General features: G+C 44.5%; 1 protein-coding gene across 2 annotated transcripts in view; it reads left to right on the top strand.

Moving 5' to 3' along the window:
- LOC309533054 (vomeronasal type-2 receptor 1-like) overlaps positions 1–22,050 on the top strand; it is a 33,360-nt gene extending 11,310 nt beyond the window's left edge. Inside the window, exons 1-6 of one of the 2 annotated variants that reach the window (XM_082224044.1) lie at positions 1,906–2,045; positions 3,130–3,421; positions 6,395–7,267; positions 12,957–13,184; positions 18,072–18,195; positions 20,525–22,050. In XM_082224044.1, coding sequence (XP_082080170.1) covers positions 3,164–3,421; positions 6,395–7,267; positions 12,957–13,184; positions 18,072–18,195; positions 20,525–21,516 — 2,475 coding nt within the window. In that variant the 5' untranslated portion in view covers positions 1,906–2,045; positions 3,130–3,163 and the 3' untranslated portion in view covers positions 21,517–22,050. Of the gene's footprint in view, positions 1–1,905; positions 2,046–3,129; positions 3,422–6,394; positions 7,268–12,956; positions 13,185–18,071; positions 18,196–20,524 lie in introns of those variants that run through there. The other variant, XM_082224043.1, reaches the window with a different exon arrangement.
- Positions 22,051–22,315: the final 265 nt, after the last annotated feature.

The raw sequence follows: 22,315 nt of genomic DNA, 5'->3' as shown, positions 1-22,315 counted from the left end.
TTATAGGATTTGAGCCTCTCCCATTGGCCCTTAAACTCTTAGTTATGATTCACAGCTTGGCAGTTTAGACAGCCAATCACATTGTGAGTGGGAGTGGCCCAGGCCTCCAGAAACGTATATCAACAGTTGCTTTGCCCTGTGGTCCCATTCTGTTAGTTCAATAAATGTTCTTGCTGTTACAGTGGTGCCTCGCAAGACAAAATTAATTCGTTCCGTGAGTTTTTTCGCCTAGCGAATTTTTCGTCTTGCGAAGCACGGTGTCGGAAACGTTTGGAAAAGCTTCAAAAATCGCCAAAAACCTCAAAAAAGGCTACCACACCGCGTTCTGTGAGTTGCTCCTCGAAGTCAAGTCACAACTGTATTAACGGTGAAAAAGGAAACAAACTTGCAAAAAACGCAAGACGTTTTCGTCTTGCGAAGCAAGCCCACAGGGAAATTCGTCTTGCGAAGCAGTTCAAAAACCGCAAAACCCTTTCGTCTAGCGAGTTTTTCGTCTTGCAAGGCATTCGTCTTGCGGGGCACCACTGTATCACTGTGTCTTGCTTTGTGGGAGTCCACCTACACTTCAAATTCTTTGGTTCTGTAAATGAAACAGGGAGGTAAAATGGATCTGGATGATCTCCTTCACCCTTTTAGGCCACATTCCCAGAGTGGTGTAACAATGAATCCCTCTTCCCAGGGAGCTCTGGGAATTGCAGCTCTTTGAGGTGAATGGGGATCTCATAACAACTCTCAGCACCCTTAACAAACTTCAGCTCCCAGGATCCTTTTGTGGAAGCCTTGACTGTTTCTCATCAAATTTATGGTGTGAATGTGACTCTGGTGTATGAGAACTGTGTTGTGCATTCTCATACAAAAACTTTTAACAATCCCTTCCCTCTATTACAACCTGAAAGCCTCTTAACGCAAGGCCTGGAGCATAATGGAAGTGTTCTATTTTCCCTGAGTTTCCCCAAATGATGTCAATCTAGAGAATAGGAGGGTGATAAAGGAAATGTTTTGTTGTTGTTTACTCTTGGCCCTGAACAAGTCATACTATTTCAAAAACTAGAACTAATACACCCACCTACAAAAAACAGAAACCATCCTTTATAAGCTTGCAGAGGGTTCAAGCAAAAGCCCATCAGGCACAGGAAGTAAAAGCACATGTAGTTGAGGGTGGAGCTAATCAGATGGAAAACTCTGCCTGTTTCTTCTCTTTTACATTAGGGCAATGTATGTGCTTATATCAGCGGTTCCCAAAGAGGGCTGACTACCAGATTTTGAAAAGCTGGTATCAATGTTGTTGAATTAATTAAACTCAATACTTTTCATTAGAATAAATATGCACCATGGGTGGCACTGTGGGTTAAACCACAGAGCCTAGGACTTGCCGATCAGAAGGTCAGCGGTTCGAATCCCCGTGACAGGGTGAGCTCCCGTTGCTTGGTCCCTGCTCCTGCCAACCTAGCAGTTTGAAAGCACGTCAAAGTGCAAGTAGCTAAATAGGTACCGCTCCGGCGGGAAGGTAAACGGTGTTTCCGTGCGCTGCTCTGGTTCTCCAGAAGCGGCTTAGTCATACTGGCCACATGACCCAGAAGCTGTACGCCGGCTCCCTCGGCCAGTAAAGCGAGATGAGTGCCACAACCCCAGAGTTGGTCACGACTGGACCTAATGATCAGGGGTCCCTTTACCCTTTACCTATTGTTGGAATATTATTATATTATTATCTTCCTTAGTGGGTCGTGCTATTCAGAATAATGCTTTTTATAGGCTAGGGGAGCACTGGGGATGAATTTATGGAACCAAGGAGACAGTGCAGCCCCCGCCCAAATTTGAGAAGAATTGCACTATACCTTTAAAGCACATTCAGAGCACATTCTTTCTCTCAAAGAATTCTCGTAACTGTAGTTTGTTAAGGTTTAGGGAATTGTAACTGGGGTGGGTTTAAACTACAGGGCCCAGAATTCTTTGAGAGAAAGAACAGGCTTTGAATAGGCTTTAAAGATGCAGTGTGTCTATGGCATAGACTCTATGCACCAGCATGAAGAAACTTAAAGATGCAGGTGAGAGCTGGTGTAATGTAGTGGTTAGAACTATGCATGAGCAAGGTCTCAATGGTTAAAGCCTTGCCTCAGCACACTTCTGCAACATGGAGCAATAGTCCTGGCTTACTTTGCTGCATGGTGAGAAATAGGACTATCATTTGGTTAAAGGAATTTTAGCTGATTGGGTTTAGTTGATTAGATTTATGGAGTAGAGAAATCAGTGTACTGTATTTCACATTAATGCTCCTATTCTATAAATATAAAAGGTAAAGGGACCCCTGACCGTTAAGTCCAGTCGCAGACGACTCTGGGGTTGTGGTGCTCATCTCGCTTTACTGGTTGAGGGAACCGACGTTTGTCCGCAGACAGCAGTCATGTGGCCAGCATGACTAAACTGCTTCTGGCGAACCAGCACACACAAACGCCGTTTACCTTCCCGCCAGAGTAGTACCTATTTATCTACTTGCACTTTGACGTGCTTTTGAACTGCTAGGTTGGCAGGAGTTGGGACACAGCAACAGGAGCTCACTCAGTTGCAGGGATTCAAACTGCCAACCTTCTGATCGGCAAGCCCTAGGCTCTGTGGTTTAGACCACAGTGCCACCCGTGTCCCTCTAGAAAGATACTTTCTCTTAAATGAGTCGTCTTGATTTTGATGAAGGGAACTTCAAAGTAAGGATGCTTAGGATTTCAGCCTGGTTTTAAGTGCCAGCATAGCAGGGATGGACTCCAACACCTATTAGCCCTCGCCAGCTTGGTCAGTGGCCTGAGATGTTGGGTGTTGTAGTTCAACAACATCCTGAAGGCCATAGTTCCGCATCCCTGGAGCACATAATTCAGTGATTTGCTACAATTTGTATGCAGAAAGTGCTTATCCTTGAAGTAAGCATGGGGTTCAGCAATGGGAGTGGGCAATTACTTGGGGGGAGCCTTCTTCCGCCTCACCCCATTCTGGCCCCATTTGTGGAGGTTGCTTCTTCTACCGCAGTACTCACCAGTATGAACAATCTCTGGTGAATGTGGAGGATGCAGCTTTCCTTATAGTAATTTTCTTTTCTTTTAGAGAAAGTCCTGCATGCCTTCATATTCTTCTTCTTTGCAGGTTTAATTTCCGGGGTTACCGCTGGGTCAAAGCCATGATACACGCCATAAACGTCATAAACAAGGATGAGGATATTCTGCCAGGCATCAAGCTGGGTTACCAGATCTACGACACATGCTATACAATGTCCAAGACGGTTGAGAACTCCTTGGCTTTCCTCACTGGGCAGAATGAAACAACCCCTGTGTTCCGATGCAGCACCGGTGCTCCTCTAGCAGCAGTCGTTGGAGCTGGTGGATCGACTCTTTCCATTGCATCCTCAAGAATCCTCGGGCTTTACTATTTCCCTCAGGTATCAGGAATCCTGGAAAGCAGGGGTGCAGAACCTCAGGCCCAGGGACTGAATGCCTCCCTCTAGGCCTCTATATCTGGCACTTGGGACTCTCTCCAGGCCACACCCCCTGTCCCAGGCCACACCCACCACTAGCTTTGCTTCTTACCTTCCTTGCGCGTTTCTGCCTGGCTGGACTGTGTCCTTGAACTCTGGTCATGCTTCTTGCTTGTCTGATGGAGGACAGAGAGGGATGTGTGAGTGTGTAGAAACTAGCCTATTGTACCAAACTAGCCTATTGTACCCTGCCCAACATGTGGCCCCTGGAAGGTTGTGCAGAAGGAAATGTGGCCCTCAGGGTGAAAACTGTTCTTTCCCGCCACTATAATGTTTACTGTAAAAAACCAACAGAAGGTCCTCTTCTTACATCAGAAGGACATGTTGTAGGGAAGCGGAAATTATGGCTTTCCAGGATTGCAATGCCCTTCAGCCACAGTAAGCATGGTTGATAGTAAGGGATGTTGGGAGTTTGAGTCCAACAACATCTGGAAGGCCACAATCTCCCAATCCTTCATATACAGAAAACATGGGCAGCAGAGCCAGGAATGGAGTCTTTATTCTCCAGAACAAACCACATTCCCTCTCTCTGGAAGTTTTGAAAGGTGTTATATGGAAAATAGCAATGTATTAGAACTGCCAGCGAGTCCTGCCTCTCCAGCTTCTTTACCTTGCCTTCCATTCTAGCTCATTGGTCCATTTCTCTAAATTGCCCATGGCTGAGCCTTGGCTTGAGGGTGAATGGGTTGGTCAGTTCTCAACCCATGTGGCAACAGTCTCCACGATGCATTCTGCATTCTGCAAGGAATGGGGTGGCAGATTTTTGCAATTTGACATCCTGAGCAAAGTCCATACAAATACTATGAAATATGAGCCGGTACATTCTGAGCTTGAGTTACAAAAATCATGACTACTAAACAAACAAGTACAGAGGAGCAAGTCTCATCCTTCTGCAAAAGAGTACAAGTAATGCTTTCTTCTTTTGAGTTCTAATTTGCTTTGCTATTATGAACTGTTTTGTGGAAAAATCTCTTTTGCAGGCCTGAGCTGTGGCCCACTTGACCTTCCTGCAACTGTTGTATCATTTTCCTTCACATTTTCCTCTTTTTTTGCATTTCTTATACATGCCCTTCTTAAATCTCAGCTCATCTGTAAGCTCTTTTTGCAGCCACATTGGTTTCTTTAGATGCCTCCCACGTCAATTTCTTGTTGGAACCATCTGTATTTGTGCCTTCAGTAGAAAGTTTAAGAAAATCCCATCCATCTTGGACTCCCCTCTCTTTGAGTATTTCTGACCATGGAATCTCACCCAGTATTTCCTTAAGCTTTTTGAAATCAGTCTTCTTAAAGTCTAGAGTGCATGTGTGACTGCACTCATCTTTCCCTTGCCTGTGTACAATGAAACTCAGGAGGACATGATCACTTCCTCCCAAGGTTCCCAATACTTTCACTTTGTCGATCAGTTCCTCCCTGTTGGTGAGAACTAGACCCAAGATAGATGATCCTCTTGTTGCTCCTTCCACTTTCTGGGAAATGAAATTGTCAGTGAGGCAATGGAGTAATTTGTTGGACCTTACATTCTTGGCAGAGTTTGTTTCAATAGATATTGGAGTAGTTGAAGTCTCCCATAAATAGTATATCTCTCCTTTTGAAGATTTGGTAGTCTGTCCTAGGAAGGCATCATCCAAGTCTTCACTCTGGCTTGGAGGTCTGTATCAGACACCCACAGTAAGTTCACTGTTGTTTATCTCTCCTACAATTTTTGCCCATATACTCTCAATCTGCTTTCCAAGCTCCAGGTCATGGATCTCTTCATAAATGGACACATACTTTAAATATAATACTCCTCCTCTCTTCCTGTTTTGTCTATTCCTTTTGAACAGGTTATACCCCTTAATTTCTACATTAAAGTCATGAGTCTCATCCTACCAGGTTTTAGTAATGTCTGTTAAGTCAGATTTGCCATCCTGTATTAAGATTAAAATTCTTCTTGCTTGTTTCCCATACTCTGTGCATTAGTATTGGGACAATTGAAACCATGAGTCATTCCCTTGAGCTGCTTCCCTTCTTGTAGTTTCTTGCCCTTTAGAAGGTTTATATAGCACCACCTCAGTTTCCTGTGCATCAAAGCTATTACCACCCCCCCGTACCAGGAGTTCCCCTGTCATCTGTAATTGTGAACATAAAGTTAGAAAATATTAGTTTCAGGGATCAAAGTCAGGTTAGAGCACTGGTGAAAAATCTCATAAGGAGGGACAAGGCCAACTTTTGGAAGTAGGACCTGGTTAAGATAATTCTGGAGGCAGCGTTGATTACAGGCAAGGATCTGAATCAAAGTGTCTGTCTAAAGGAAGCTAGATGGCATCCTGACAGATCCCAGCAAAATCAGTCTTCTTCTGTCCATACTCCTTCGTTTCAACAAGAACCAGCTACTTGAAGTGTGGGATTATTTCCCATCACCCTGCTGTTTCTTTGGCCCTTCTTTGGCTCAAGCAGTCTGTCTTCCCAGTGCCCTCCTAGACTTGGATAATACATGTATGTTAGTTTCCCTTACCCCTGCCCGCCTCTTACTGACCTTTCTGCTGCTCCTTCAGTTCCTGGTCCTTAGCCACTTGGTGATAGGAAGAGAACCCTATTTGTCCATTTAGATCAGTGTTGTCTACTCTGACTGGCAATGATACTCCAGGGTCTAAGGCAGAGGTATTTCCCATAATCTGCTATCTGATGTCCTTTGAACTGGAGATGACATGAACTGCACTTGACATGTCTTGCATGCAAATCACATTCTACTAATGAACTGTAGTCCCTCCTGTTAGCCTCCATTGCTCTCAGTCAACAGAGATGTCCAGTAGTAGCAAACGGCTGAGAGAAAACAGTAGCGCACGGGACAGCAACATTTGCCTCAACCTTGCTTGTTTTTCTCTCTTTTTCTTTTAGGTTGGCTACGCCTCCTCTTCTTTACTTCTCACTGATAAGTACCAGTTCCCTACCTATCTTCGCACTATTCCAAGCGACGCTGTACAGTCTAAGGGAATGGCAGACTTAGTTCACCATTTTGGCTGGAGATGGATAGGCACAATAGCAGCTGACGATGATTATGGCAAATACGGCGTCAAAGCTTTTAAAGAAAAAGTGGAGAACACCTATACCTGTATTGCTTTCTCAGAAACAATCCCCAAAATTTACTCCAGGGAAAAGCTAAAAAAAGTTGTCGAAACTATAAAAAACAGCACTGCTACGGTAATTGTGGTCTACTCATCTGATATTGACTTCCATCCCTTACTGGAAGAGATGATGGTTAGCAACATCAGTAGTAAAACCTGGATAGCAAGTGAAGCATGGGTCACATCAGCCTTAATCGCTAGGCCTGAATATTTCCCCCTTCTTGGTGGGGCTATTGGTTTTGGTGTACGAAAGGGTGACATACCAGGGCTCAAAGAATTTCTTCTCGACGTACGTCCAGGTGAAGATCCTGAGGATGACATGGCAATTGAATTTTGGCAGTCTGCATTCAACTGCACTTGGCCGAATGCCAACATATCGTATAATACAGACAACAGAAAAAATGTAACTGGCCATGAGAACAGAGTCAATTTTGCTTCGGATGTTTTGTGCACAGGAAAGGAGAATCTTGCAGAACTTAACAATACCTACCTGGATGTTTCAGAACTTAGGATAACTTATAATGTCTACAAGGCTGTATATGCTGTTGCTTATGGCCTTGAGCAATTACGCACCTGTGAACCGGGACAAGGACCATTTTCATCCGGCCCTGACTGTACCAAGATAGATGAGTTTGAGCCCTGGCAGGTAGGCACCAATTTATTAATTTATTTCAGACATATAACAATAACATACATATACATAATAACATAATTCATCCTAACCCAGAAGCTGGTGTTTAAGCAATACATAACAAAGAACAATCAAATAACATAAGTTATTATTCCCAGACTACAATTTATACAGAAGCCGATAAACAGTTTAAGTTAACCAATTTTTTTTATAATGTAGGGGCATTTATGTATATGTTTTTAGCCATATACATAATAAAGCTGTGCCATTCAATCCCCAAGTACAGTGGTACCTCAGGTTACAGATGCTTCAGGTTACAGACGCTTCAGGTTACAGACTCCACTAACCCAGAAATAGTACCTCGGGTTAAGAACTTTGCTTCAGGATGAGAACAGAAATTGGGCAGCGGCAGCGGGAGGCCCCATTAGCTAAAGTGGTGCTTCAGGTTAAGAACAGTTTCAGGTTAAGAACGGACCTCCAGAATGAATTAAGTTCTTAACCCGAGGTACCACTGTAGTATTCATGCTTCAGGCCTTGCGCAAATTTTATTTTATTGCTTAATTTTCCCACAAGTGCTATTCGCCGTACTTTGTTTTACCAATTTGTCCATGAAACACCCCTTTAAATTCTTCTGGTATCTCATTATTATGAGCCTGGCTTCTAGTAGAAGATAACTGATTAAAGGTTTAGACTGTAAGTTAATATTGTCTCTCTTGAAAAGATTGAGGAGACCCAGCCCTGGACATTTAGAGACATTTTGCCCAGTAATTGCTTTTATTTGGACAAATATTTTCTCCCAGAACTGAGCCACATTCTCACATGTCCACCACTGTTGTAAGTTTTGCTAATATAATATAAATGTATAACATTCTTTGGGTCCTCTTACCAATATAATGCTCCCCTCTTTTGACCCCCATTCTCTTTGGGGGAACCTTACAATTCACCGCCCCCCCCAAAATGTTTTCCAAAGTTGACCCGCTGACAGCTACTGTTTGAATAAATTGATGTATGCCTTTGGACTTGCTGCAGTTAAAACAATGAAAACTCTTGTAGAACATTAAATTATTATAGCATAAGCTTTTGTAGACTACAGTCCACTTAGTCAGTATTATCCTGAGTTACAGATCAGAAGGAAATAAATGCAGAAAATGCAGCATTATTAAGTGTAGCCATTCATCAAAAGCAGTTGTTGATGACACAGACATTCCAGCACCAGGAAACCAATGGACACATGTCGCATGAGAAATCTCACTGAATTTTGCATAAAGGTAAAGGGACCCCTGACCATTAGGTCCAGTCGTGACCAACTCTGGGGTTGCGGTGCTCATCTCGCTTTATTGGCCGAGGGAGCCGGCGTACAGCTTCCGGGTCATGTGGCCAGCATGGCTAAGCTGCTTCTGGTGAACCAGAGCAGCGCATGGAGACGCCGTTTACCTTCCCGCCGGAGCGGTACCTATTTATCTACTTGCACTTTGTGCTTTCGAACTGCTAGGTTGGCAGGAGCAGGGACCGAGCAGCAGGAGCTCACCCCGTCATGGGGATTTGAACCGCCGACCTTCTGATCGGCAAGTCCTAGGCTCTGTGGTTTAACTCACAGCGCCACCCGCGTCCCGAATTTTGCATCCCTCCACTTAAATCCACATTGAACTCATAGGCTGTGACTTCTCTCAAATGCTATTGTAGGAATAGATGTTCTCATGTGCCTCATATAGTAGGCTGCTGTTCTTCAAGCAAAAATAAACTCTCTTAGCTGGTATTGCAAGCCCCATCCTTCCTGAAATCTGGACCCCCCTTCAAGCAAGCAGAGAGGCAACAGAATTGACGCACCTTTAACAGTCCACTCCATAGTGCACTGCCAGGCAAAAGAAAACTGTTGTGGATACAGGAGAATCAAAATCTTCTGTACAAGACCTTCTGTATAAGATGTTCTGCATGACAAAAGAGAATTGTTGCATTCTCCATATTTCCATAGTAGTTTGTATATTTTTTTAAAGTCCTTGTGAAAAATCACTAGCGTTTTAGTGTGACTTTCCCCTAATATACACATTTTATGCAAAGCAATTTTTGCAAATGTAAATTTAAGAGAAGCATTCTAATGCACACTGTACTCTACTTGGCCGGAGAACTACATTGTGAAATTCATAGAAATGCAAATTTCAAAAGAGGGCTGTGTTTCTGTTTCAGAAAGGGCAAATTAGGTAGGTTCACTTTTAATTGTAAACTGAAATGAATATATCCCTCACCTCTACATACATACATGCATACATGCAGTGGTACCTCTGGTTACGAACTTAATTCATTCCGGAGGTCCGTTCTTAACCTGAAACTGTTCTTAACCTGAGGTACCACTTTAGCTAATGGGGCCTCCTGCGGCCGCACAATTTTTGTTCTCATCCTGAGGTAAAGTTCTTAACCCGAGGTACTACTTCCGGAGTCTGTAACCCGAAGTGTTTGTAACCCGAGGTGTTTGTAAGCTGAGGTACCACTGTACAAACACACAAACACAATCAAATGCACAAAGCCATTTCCCATGAAAACAAAGCATGGTCTTTAGAACAGACCTCAGAATCCTTTGCAGGCATTTGTCGGCTAATAAATCTCATACATTTCTACAAAGACAAGAGGTGGCATTAAAAGGTTTGTGCAAACCAAACCTAATAAGAACACAGAAAGCAAGCGAGTAATATTGCCTGGGACACAGAAGACGTCATTCATAGATTAAGGACTGTATTCAAGGAAGGTGTCCCATTTGCACAATGACTTAATGGCTCAGCAACAAACAAGGGTGAAGACTTGCCCCCCCCCCCATTGCGGGGGCATGTCACATGGCAGGTCACGTGACGTGTCCCGCCCCTACCTAGTGGGCTGGGTCACAGGGACATCCTGCCACTGTGATGCTGGCGCTTGTGTGCTGGGTGGGGAATGCAAAGCAACGAGCTGGGCTCTGGGCTCAGCTTCCTCTTGCCTGTGTGACATTAGCCGGAAGGTGGAGGTGGAGCAGGGCTGCTGGGCTCCACATTCTGCCTCCTCCTCCCCATGCAATATCAGTGGGGTGGAGGAGTGGGACCACAGGATTTTGGGGGAGCCTAGCTCCCTCCTTGAAAAGTGGGAGGGGGCCCTGAAGACCCCTAAGCCCCCACCACCTGGTTAAAAAAAAAGTTTCCCCTACCACTTCCCTCCACCTCCCAAATCTGTTCTGGGGCTTGCCTGAACCTTCTGGAGCAGATTGGAGGGGGTGCATGGAGAAAGGAGAGGGAAGGGAAACCCCATTTTGCAAACAAAACTCCTTGTGCAAATGGGGCACCTTCCTTGAATACAGTCCTTAATACAGTCCTGATATGATAGCCATGTTCAAATATATAAAAGGATGTCATATAGAGGAGAAAGGTTGTTTTCTGCTGTTCCAGAGAAGCAGACACGGAGCAATGGATCCAAACTACAAGAAAGAAGATTCCACCTAAACATTAGGAAGAACTTCCTGACAGTAAGAGCTGTTCAACAGTGGAATTTGCTGCCAAGGAGTGTGGTGGAGTCTCCTTCTTTGGAGGTCTTTAAGCAGAGGCTTGACAACCATATGTCAGGAGTGCTCTGATGGTGTTTCCTGCTTGGCAGGGGGTTGGACTCGATGGCCCTTGTGGTCTCTTCCAACTCTATGATTCTATGATTCTATGGGGCGACTTCCTTTGATAGAACACCTAAGTTTGCCTGTGTATTGAAAGTCCATAATAATAATAATAATAATAATAATAATAATAATAATAATAATAATTTTATTTATATCCTGCCCTCCCCAGCCGAAGCCGGGATCAGAGCGGCTAACAACAATAAAAGTAACACAGCATTCTAAAATCAATTCATTCTAAAATCAATTCAAAATCAAATTAATGGCAACCGTTGGGCTAGAGTTCTGTGAGGATTACCAAAGGAGGGGGTCAGACTGTGCCTTGGCCAAAGGCCTGGTGAAACAGCTATGTCTTGCAGGCCCTGTTATAAACAGAAGAGCCTAAAAAATCAGATCAGAAGGACACAAAAGCACATCTTTGGCATTTCCAAAAGCTGGGGCAATCGCTGAAAAAGCCCCATAGGGAAGGAACCTGGATCAGGATTCTCAAAGATGACCTTACCATATGGGGAAAGGTGCTCTCTGTCAGTCTTTGGCCATGGAGGAGGTTTAAAACAGGAACCTCAGTGCTGAAATGGCCACCAATAATAATATAATAATAATTTATTATTTATACCCCGCCCATCTGGCTGAGGTTCCCCAGCCACTCTGGGCGGCTTCCAATCAAGTGTTAAAAACAATACAGCATTAAATATTAAAAACTTCCCAGCAGGCCTGCCTTCAGATGTCTTTTAAAGAGAAGATAGCTGCTTATTTCCTTCACATCTGCAGGGCGTTCCACAGGGTGGGCCCCACTACCGAGAAACCCCTCTGTCTGGTTCCCTGTAACCTCACTTCTCGCAATGAGGAAACCGCCAAAAGGCCCTCAGTGCTGGATCTCAGTGTCCAGGCTGAACAATGGGTGTGGAGACACTCCTTCAGGTATACAGGACCATGTGCCGCCCTGCCCTAGCTTAATCTCCTAATGCGTTTTCAAGAGCAGCTCCCGTGGAGTGCCACCACAGTAGCTAATCCTTGAGGTTGCAAATAGTTAACGAGCTATTTATAGAGGGACGTAGCCAACAAACTTGATGCAATGGGGGGAAATGCCAGCTTTCTGTTCAACAGTAGCAACAGAACCAGGTGGATGTGCTGGTGCATCCCTGCTCTGGCAGGACAGGTCATCCTGAAAAACAGTTGACTCAAATACAGACAGAAAACATTTAGTCAATGTTCTGCAAATATCCAAGAACAGACAGGATCTCTTGAGAGTGTGTGGCATCACAGTGCACATATGGGGTGGGGTGGGGCACTTCAATAACCTGACCCGAAGCCAGGGAACAAAAACAGATACCTTCCTGATTTTTGTATTTATTTACTGAAATTCCCAGCAGTTCATGCGAGCAGGGTTGTGGCTAGGCATGATGGGAGCTATTGTCCAGAAACTTCTTCTTTTTGGGGGGTGGGTGTGGGGAGAGGGATGGTCACAGGTTCCCCACTTTTATCCTAAACCTTTCAAAACAGTAGGTAAAGGTAAAGGGACCCCTGACCATTAGGTCCAGTCACGGACGACTCTGGGGTTGCGGCGCTCATCTCGCTTTATTGGCCAGCATGACTAAGCCGCTTCTGAAGAACCAGAGCAGTGCACGGAAACACTGTTTTACCTTCCCGCCGGAGCGGTACCTATTTATCTACTTGCACTTTGATGTGCTTTCAAACTGCTAGGTTGGCAGGCGCTGGGACCGAGCAACGGGAGCTCACCCCATCATGGGGGATTGGAACCGCTGACCTTCTGATCGGCAAGTCCTAGGCTCTGTGGTATAACCCACAGCGCCACCCGCATCCCTTTCAAAACAGTAGAAGTTAGTACTATTATTTGATACTGAGCCTGGAAATGAATTGGTAACCACAGGGCCACTGATTCGAACCCTACTCGCCTGCCCATCCCACAGGTACACACATATCCAAGAATTCTGGCGTCTGGATTTTACAGAGGCTGAAGTGTTCAGCCCCTGTAAAGGGCAGCCCCTTGCTCAGAGTATTACAGTCATCCAGTCTGGATGTAGGTTTGACACATCCTTACTTTTGTCTCCTGATTTGTAGCTAATGTACTACATGAAGAATAGAATGACATTTTCGGTTCTTGGAGAGGACGTACACATAGATGATAAGGGAGATGTGTATACTTCATATGACATTCTAAACTGGCAAAAAGGTGAGAATGGCGAAGTTGCCTTTGTGCCTGTTGGAACATTTAACATGACGTCGGAAACCGATATGGAATTTCATATCCAGAACGACTCAATATTTTGGAATAATCCAGCAGGAGCAGTAAGTGAATTGCATTTTCTATGCCTCTAGTTCAGTCATTTCCAAAATGGGTGGTGCCACCCCCTGGGGGTGTGGAATTACCTGGGAGGGGGGTTGCTAAGAAGCAAGTGGGTGGCAGGGGGAAAGCTGGTATCAGTGGATGAAGTTCATCACTTTGGTTGAATTAATTAAGCTAAATCGTTTTAATTGGATTTCAAATATGTTAAATGCGAAATTAACTGTTACTGTTTTGAATCTTAATGTGTTATCTTCTTTATTGGGTCATACAAATCACTATTCTGAATAATGCTTTTTATGGAGTAGGGGGCACTGGGAATGACCTTATGGAACCAAGAAGGTGGTGGGCCATAAAGGTTTGTGGACCACTATTCTAGTTTAACCATCCATGCTACTACAACTCACACAAATTTCACAGGAATAATAATAATAATTTATTATTTGTACCCCACCCATCTGGGCACCCCACCCAGCCACTCTGGGCACCTCCCAACAGAATAGTAAAAACACAATGAAGCACCAAACATTAAAAACTTCCCTAAACAGGGCTGCCTTTGGATGTCTTCCAAAAGTCAGATAGTTGTTTATTCCCTTGACCATACTATTCTTATATGTATGGTTCCAAAGAGTAGTTTATAGACTTTTCACATCTTCAGTGGTTTTCTCATATTTCCTTCTAAGATTGACAACCCCAATGGACATAAAGTGAATTTCAGAAGAATTTATATGATTTCCCTTGAGAGTCCATGTGGCAACTGGTGGGATTTCCACCGGTCTCTTTTTGTTTGTTTGTCTGTCTGTTTGTAAAGTTTGTTTGTTATAATCAATCTGGCTGTTTGTAGTAACCCTAATTTTAAAACAAGTCTAACAATTGCTCTTTGAGGAACAAGAATAAAAGGGGCTCAATCCTACCTAGTATGCACAATATTGGGTTTGGATCCAGGTTCACATCCCATGCTAGCCATGGGGCTCATTTTCACTGCTGTTGCTGGAAATCCAGAGCCAAGCACTGCCTGTGCACTTTGCATGACAGCCAAAGTTGCATGTGCAACAGGGTCTGACAGCTGGAAGTCCGTGAGCAGATTGTGTGAGATTTTCAGAAAACCTGTGGCTGCCTCTGAGCTTCCTCCTCCAGGGGGCAAATAGCAGCTGGGGCCAGGATGTTCATTCGGAAAACAGCCTGGAGAAGAAGGGCAAAGACCAGCATGCCATCACTGTCCCTGTGTGATTCTCTCTCTCCCCCACCCACTCCTGCTGCTATTTCAATTAAAAAGAACTGCAGTAAATTCACCGACAGATCTTCCATCACCAGTGTCACATCTATCTGTGTCCCTTGATAAAACACGCTTCATTCTACTCTCAGGACTCTTCACACGCCCTTTCCTTCTAGATTAACACCACAGTGCTATAGATTTTGGCTACTGTTTTCAAACCACAAGTGAGGAAGTGTCGTGCTAGGGCTTGTTCTTGTTCTTGTGGCATCTGCAGCAACAAGGAGCCTGCAATGACTTGTTATCTCACCCTGGAAGATTCTGGCTATAAAAGTCCCATAATGTTTCCGATGGAGACATAATGCCCTCTTTCCACACCTCCTTTGAATAGACTTTTCAAGTGTCTACACAAGCAAACACACACACACACATTTTGTTGGACGTGCCATAGCTCAGTGTTAGAGCACCTGATTTGCATGATGACGGTGTCAGGTTCAAGCCCTGGTTTTGGTGTTGGCAATGCTGCCAGTGTGAACAACACTCCCCCCCCCATATATATATATATATATATATATATATATATATATGCAGGTTTTGGTGTCTTCGGGTGTCTTCCCGTGTAAGAGTCGGGGTGTCTGTGCGACGTTTCGACGAGGTCTCACTCGTCATCTTCAGGCTGCCTGAAGATGACGAGTGAGACCTCGTCGAAACGTCGCACAGACACCCCGACTCTTACACGGGAAGACACCCGAAGACACCAAAACCTGCATTCCTGTACCCGTGAAAATCTACGAAAGCATATATATATATATATATATATATATATATATATATATATATATATATGAATTTGTATGTTACATCACAAAATTAAAAAGAAAATATGCCACCCACCTGTTAACAAAAATACATTATATAAAAAGTAAAATGTTACTATGAAATAAATGTTACATATACAGTGGTACCTCGGGTTAAGTACTTAATTCTTTCAGGAGGTCTGTTCTTAACCTGAAACTGTTCTTAGCCTGAAGCACCACTTTAGCTAATGGGGCCTCCTGCTGCCGCCAGAGCACGATTTCTGTTCTCAACCTGAAGCAAAGTTCTTAACGTGAAGCACTATTTCTGGGTTAGCGGAGTTTGTAACCTGAAGCGAATCTAACCTGAAGCGTATGTAACCCGAGGTACCACTGTACATAAAATAAGGTTCTTCCATCCTTTAAGACTTCCGTCTCTCTCAGCGTGGGTCCCTCATTTTCTCAACACCTGCATTTGTTATCACAATTAACTTAAGATATATTGTCTGTTTTCTTTATACCATATTATATTGCAAGAGTGAGTCAAAGCATGTTAAAGGTTTCATATGGGAACAATGTTCTATTAAGTTTACAGTGGTACCTCAGTTTACAAACTTAATCCATTCATAGAATCATAGAGTTGGAAGAGACCACAAGGGCCATCGAGTCCAACCCCCTGCCAAGCAGGAAGTCCATTCTTAAACCAATACCGTTCTTAAACCGAGGAGTGCTTTCTCTAATGAGACCTCCTGCTGCTGGTGCCCTTCCACCATTTGGATTCCATTCTTAGACCGAGGTAAAGTTCTCAAACCGGGACACTACTTCCGGTTTTGCAGAGTTCTTAAACCGAATCATTCATAAACAGGACTGTTCTCAAACCGAGGTACCACTGTGCTCTGTAATTATCCCATTCTTAACTGAACTGGTGTGTTGTTTGGTTCCGAATTCTCCCTGTCAATTTTGTGAGTTCTGCATATACAAACGTTTCTTCTTTTTGCCAGTGTGGACAAAACTGAGTTTAGCTGGGCCAATGGTTTGACTCAGTATTAGGGTTGCCATATTTTGAAGAGCAAGAACGGGAACACGTTTGCCAACTTCCACTTTTAACTATGGATCGCTTTGACGGCTCTAATTTTAAATACCGCTACCATATGTAGGCTATAGAAGCTGTTATATATTCTAGTAGCTATGTTCTAAACGTTCAACAACAACAACATAATAATAATAATACATATTGCTCCCTCACTTGCCACATGAAAGTATTTGGGCTCATGTTCACATCTTTGTGAATGTAAGTATGCTCACAATTTTGTGAACAGAACAATTTATTAAACTGTTTAACATGTATGGGACTCTACTTAAGGGCAGGGGGATGTTAACTCTTGCCCTCCCAGACTCCTCCTCCAAGATCTTGTAGCTGAGGCAGTGTCCTTTTAGTTCAGCCACAAGAGACAGGATTTATACAGTGTGTAACTAGTTGAGATGCTGCTCTGTCGTGATTCTCTGCTGCAGACTAGCTTAGCTGGGTGCCTTAGATCTGAGACCAATGCACTAGAATATTTTTCTTGGGCTACTGTAAAACAAAAAACAACCCCCCCTGTCATTTTGCCAAATTTTAAAAATCCACCCGGACAGAAATTTTTATCCTGGAAAGGAGGAGATGTCCTGAAAAAAGAGGACATATGGCAACCCTAGTCAACATAAAGCAGATTTCTATATTTCCCAATCCAAACTGCCTTGTAGAACTTGACTGTGCACATATATTGCATATATTACTACTTATCATACTTAGCTGCTGCTCTAAAGTCTTGCAGAGAGTAGGGGAAGTGGTAAGGGGTGACCCACGGGCCCGAGCCATGAATCTACTGCACCCTTCCTTTATTATTATTATTATTATTATTATTATTATTATTATTATTATTACTCACAAGACAACTGGGCTCGCTGCAAGGTGCAATGCCAATGAGACCACACAACTACCCACCATTTAAATTTGTTCAATGGTACCAATATGTATTAGGGATGTGGGTGGTGCTGTGTTCTAAACCACTGAGCCTAGGACTTGCCGATCAGAAGGTCGGAGGTTCGAATCCGTGCAACGAGGTGAGCTCCCATTGTTTGGTCCCAGCTTTTGCCCACCTAGCAGTTCAAAAGCACATCAAAGTGCAAGTAGATAAATAGGTACCACTCTGGTGGGAAGGTAAACAGCGTTTCTGTGCACTGTTCTAGTTCGCCAGAAGCGGCTTAGTCATGCTGGCCACATGATCTGGAAGCTGTCTGCAGACAAACACCGGCTCCCTCAGCCTATAGAGCGAGATGAGCACCGCAACCCCAGAGTTGTGGACGACTGGACCCAATGGTCAGGGGTACCTTTACCTTTACTTATATGTATTAATTGGCATGCACTTTTGTCTCATGGACCTGTGTCCCAGGTCCAAAAGGTGCCTAGCAATGTTCCTGGTTGAGAATCTCCTTGAGAGCTACCTAGCAAGGCTCTCAGTCAGGTGCATTGCTAGGCACCTAATGAACTCGGGACACATGGATGTGATTGTAGCTGAGTAAAAATGGCCTCCCAAGTTCTCCACCATTTTTGTATCCTGAGGGATTCTCCAAGGGAGGAGAAATCCCCCAACAGTTTGTTGAGGGTGTCCATTAGCAATGGCACCAGCATGACTTCTCATTTCCTCTCTCCCCCCACCGTCAAAGATTTCAGCATTAGCAGCAACTGTTGTGGGCAGCCTGCCATTTTGTATCTCCACGAAAGGCCTAGCATCATTCCAAGTCACTGAGGAGGGGGAAATATAACAGCCACAATAGTCACCTCCTTGTTGCATGGCAAAAACAGATACATAGGAGAAATAACAGGTCTTTTCTGTGCCTTTCAGCGTCCACGCTCTACATGCAATCTGAACTGCCAACCTGGTTATCGGAAGGGGATCCTGCAAGGAAAGCCCTCATGCTGTTATGATTGTATAAGGTGTGCCGAAGGACAGATCAGTAATATAACAGGTATGGATGCCTATCAGCATTTTAGCCAATGGGGGAAAAGAGGACATTTGTCTAGACCCAGGATGGGGAACCTGAGACCTTCTAGATGTCCATGGACCACCACCATCCCTCAGCATTGGCCATGCTGGCTGGGGCTGGTGGAAGCTGAAGTCTAACAGCTTTTTTTTGGGGGGGTGGCTCCCCATCCTTGGCGTAGACTCTAGAGAGCTGAAAATTAACTCAAGTCCAAGTCTTGCATTGTCTCAAACTGGAATCCTATATTCCACTACAGTTGTAGTTTCTCTTTCCTTCCTTTTTCTTCTGAGGCTTCATTGCAATAGGGAGGAAGAGAGTATGAGCTGAAGATTGAATAGGACAGACTGAGAGGACAGTGAATAAAGGAAGTTTGTCACTTGGCAAGAGAATATCTGAGGTCTAATTCTCATTGGCCTTTTTTGTACTTGAGTACTGAATGTCCGCATGAGCACTATTCAGGCACTAGCACCAACAGCTGCAAAGTGTGCATTCACACCTTTCAGTACTGTGTGCTTTAATTACATGGAAACTCTGAGCTGAAGAAATGGAAAGGATCAATCATGGGGGGAGGACTTCTAAGAAGGCAACAGAGCTCTTTCTTTTGGATTTCTTTTTGGGGACACACACACACACACACACACTTAATGTTTTAAATTATTTCCCCCCTTATCCTTTTTTTTTTTATAGCGGACACTTTATATCAAAATTTTGCTTGAAAGGTGGCGAGGGCCATGGCTGGCACCACAAAGTTGATGGTGATGGCATTATGCTTTTCTTTAAAATACAGTTATGCTTGCTTAAAGAAAGGTGCTTTTGTCAATTGACTGAATGAATTGCATCTGCTAGAATGTGTATATTGGAGTGGGGGAAGAAACAATAGTTCTGAAGAGGGGAAATCCCTGGGAGAGATCCAACTGTCGTAATCAGATTGGATCCCTTCAAACAAATGGTCTTAAGTTCATTGATTTAAGTGAGCTTACTCTGAGTGTGCCTAAAACACCCCTGGTGTTTTTGATGGTGCACACATTTGCTGCAGGAGGGAATGCTTTCTTAAAGACAGTGCTCGACGCAGGCAGTTTCTCTAAGTTCTTGGATACAGGCTGACTTCTGAGTATATATGTATAGAACCGCACTATTAATGTTATAGGTCAACCTTTCTCAAACTTGGGTCCCCAGACGTTGTTGAACTATAACTCCCATCTTCCCTAGCCAGCAGGACTGGTGGTCATGGATGATGAGAGCTGTAGTCCAACAACGTGTGGGGAAACCAAGGTTGAGAATGGCTGCTATAGTTCTAGATATTAAACTACTGCAGGTCACCTTAGAACCACATATATTAAAATACACCATAGCTGAGTGGGGACTTGAACTAGGGCCTCCCCCCTCTCCTAAGATGGCACTCTAACCACTATGTCACTCTGGGTCCCATGGGCCCTGTTTGAATCTTTCCGGTCCTATAGCTGTTGAGTTTGTTTTTAGGGCTGCTGAGCGATCTTGTCATCAGTCAATGGAGGCTGAATGGAGGGTGAATGGGGTCCCTCCACAACCTCAGCCTGTCCTCAGCCTGTACCCACCTGCCTGCCTTGCTGCTTACAACTAGTTAAGGGGTGGCTTTGTTTGTGATTGCCCATATCTTCTGGTTGCCTCATCTTCCACCCTACAGCAGTGGCTAGTGCTCATTAGAACTGTGTAATCAGACACTTCTTGGATTTCAGTTTGCTGCTCATGATCACGGGTCCCTAGTGAATGTCACACAGTAGATCCTGGTTACCCTAATAGTCTTTGACTATGACCCACCCTTAACCTGGAAGACTACCCTCCAATTTGTAACGTGTGAAAAACTCTCTGGGGTTGCTTAGCAGTGAGAAAAATGCATCCTGCGTTCATGGGTACGTTTTAAACCATTCTGGACAAAAATCAGAAGGGAAACTGAGGCACATTTTACCTTTTACATACACTCACCTTTCTGTGCTCTCCATCCAGACAAGAAAAAAAGGCACCAGAATCATAGAGTTGGAAGGGACCCTGAGGGATCATCTGGTCCAACCCCCTGCAATTGAATATGCAGTTGTCCCACACAGGGATCAAACCTGAAACCTGGGCATTATCAGCACCACGCTCTAACCAACTGAGCTATCCAGGCATTAGTAGAGGGCACATTCCACTCAGGCTTAGGGTGTGAAGCAGGGGCAGAGAGGGGGGTGGCCTGGGAGAATTCCAAGAGCCAGATAGAGAGAGAGGTCTGAAGAGGGCTTGAGGCTCCCCTATGGCCTTTTTTTTTTAACAATTAGTTTCGGGTTTCTTTCTTCTCCAGATGCAAGGGAATGCACAGGCTGTGAGGAAGATTACTGGTCCAACAACGAGAGAAATAAATGTGTGCTTAAGGAGGTGGAGTACTTGGCTTACGAAGATGCTTTAGGGATGACACTGATTGCGCTGTCTGTGTTTGGGGCTCTCGTCGTCCTGTCAGTGACTGGCGTATATATCAAGTTTAGGAACACAGCTCTCGTGAAAGCCAACGACCGGGAGCTGAGCTTCCTCATTCAGTTTTCTCTCGTCGGGACCTTGATGACTTCTATCCTCTTCATTGGCAAGCCAGAAGACTGGTCTTGCATGTCCCGGCAGGTGACCTTAGCCTTGGGTTTTTCCGTCTGCCTGTCTTGCGTCCTGGGAAAGACAGTGACGCTCTGCCTGACACAGCTGGCCATGAACTCAAAGGTTGCTGAGAAAGCGCGGATGTTGGTGAAGCCGATTTGCCAAAAGATTATTGTCCTCAACTCTGTCCTTACCCAAGTGGGCATCGTCTGTGCCTACCTGATACTTAATCCTCCTCGCATGTACAAGAACACCCAGTTCTCCATCACAAAAATCATTTACGAATGCAACGAAGGCTCCATCCTGTACTTGTGTGTCATGTTTGGCTTTGACGTCTTCCTCGCTATCCTGAGCTTCCTCACGGCCTTTGTGGCTCGCAAGCTGCCCAATAACTTTAACGAAGCCAAGTTCGTCACCTTCGGGATGTTGGTCTTCTTCATCGTATGGATATCATTTGTGCCCGCTTATTTAAGCACACGAGGGAAGTTCAAAGTGGCCGTGGAGATCTTCGCCATCCTGGCTTCCAGCTTCGGTTTGCTGGGCTGCATATTTGTGCCGAAATGTTACATTATCTTGCTGAAACCTTTAAGAAACACAGAAGAAATCGTAGGCGGAAGAGCGGCCACCAACGACAAGAGCGCACCGCCAACCTCTGCCTCGTGCACCAGTGAAGTTAACAACACTACTGTCTCTACGGTTCTTGAAGATTAGAACTTTTAAAGCTTTCGCCTTTCACCAGTTCCACTAGTTTATTTGCACACGTTTTCCCATCTCTATGCTGAGAGAAAGAAGATGCCTTACCAAAGTCCCCCCCCCTTCTGCTTGTTGGGGAATAATAGCACAAATAAAGCATAGCTGATTGCTTGCTGAGAAAATAACAGGAGGAGCTTTGTATTTTCACAACGACATATAATAGCTTGGATCCAACCCTCTGCAAGCGGAAAGAAACTTCTGCTCACACAAGGGAAGGGGCCACAGGTACTCACCACCACTAGCGGCTGCAGCCTCCCCAGCTACGTAGTTCAGGAGGGTTCCTTCTCTCCAGAGAAGCTTTCTGGTGTGTGAGTTTATGGAGGAGGCACCAGGAAGGAGAAGACGGGAAGACTCATGGTTCCTAGGATCCAGCCCCTACGATTCCACCTATAATAGGCCAGCCATTCAAAACCATGCAATCAGTGACTTTTCCATGTAAAAACCAACCCTCTCAGCATAGGATCAACTAACTGCATGAGAGTGCCTCTGATATTTTCCAATAAATCAAATTATTTACAACCTGCTTTATGCTATTTTATGGTTACGGGGAGGCGATCTAATTAGTGTGGAACAAAGTGGCATGATTGTTTCTCATGACCTAGGAACTATGGCGCTTTTAGTACAGCCTAAAATTGCATTAGTCTAGAGGTAGCCAACATGGTGTCTTCCAGATGTTATGGACTACAGCTCCCATCATTCCTGCCCAGTGGCCATGCTGGCTGGGACTGATGGGAGTTGTAGTCCAAAACTTATGGAA

This window comes from Podarcis vaucheri (assembly GCF_965113315.1).
Source record: "Podarcis vaucheri genome assembly, chromosome: 5".
NCBI lineage: Eukaryota > Metazoa > Chordata > Lepidosauria > Squamata > Lacertidae > Podarcis > Podarcis vaucheri.
This window is presented reverse-complemented; position numbering and strand designations above follow the sequence as displayed.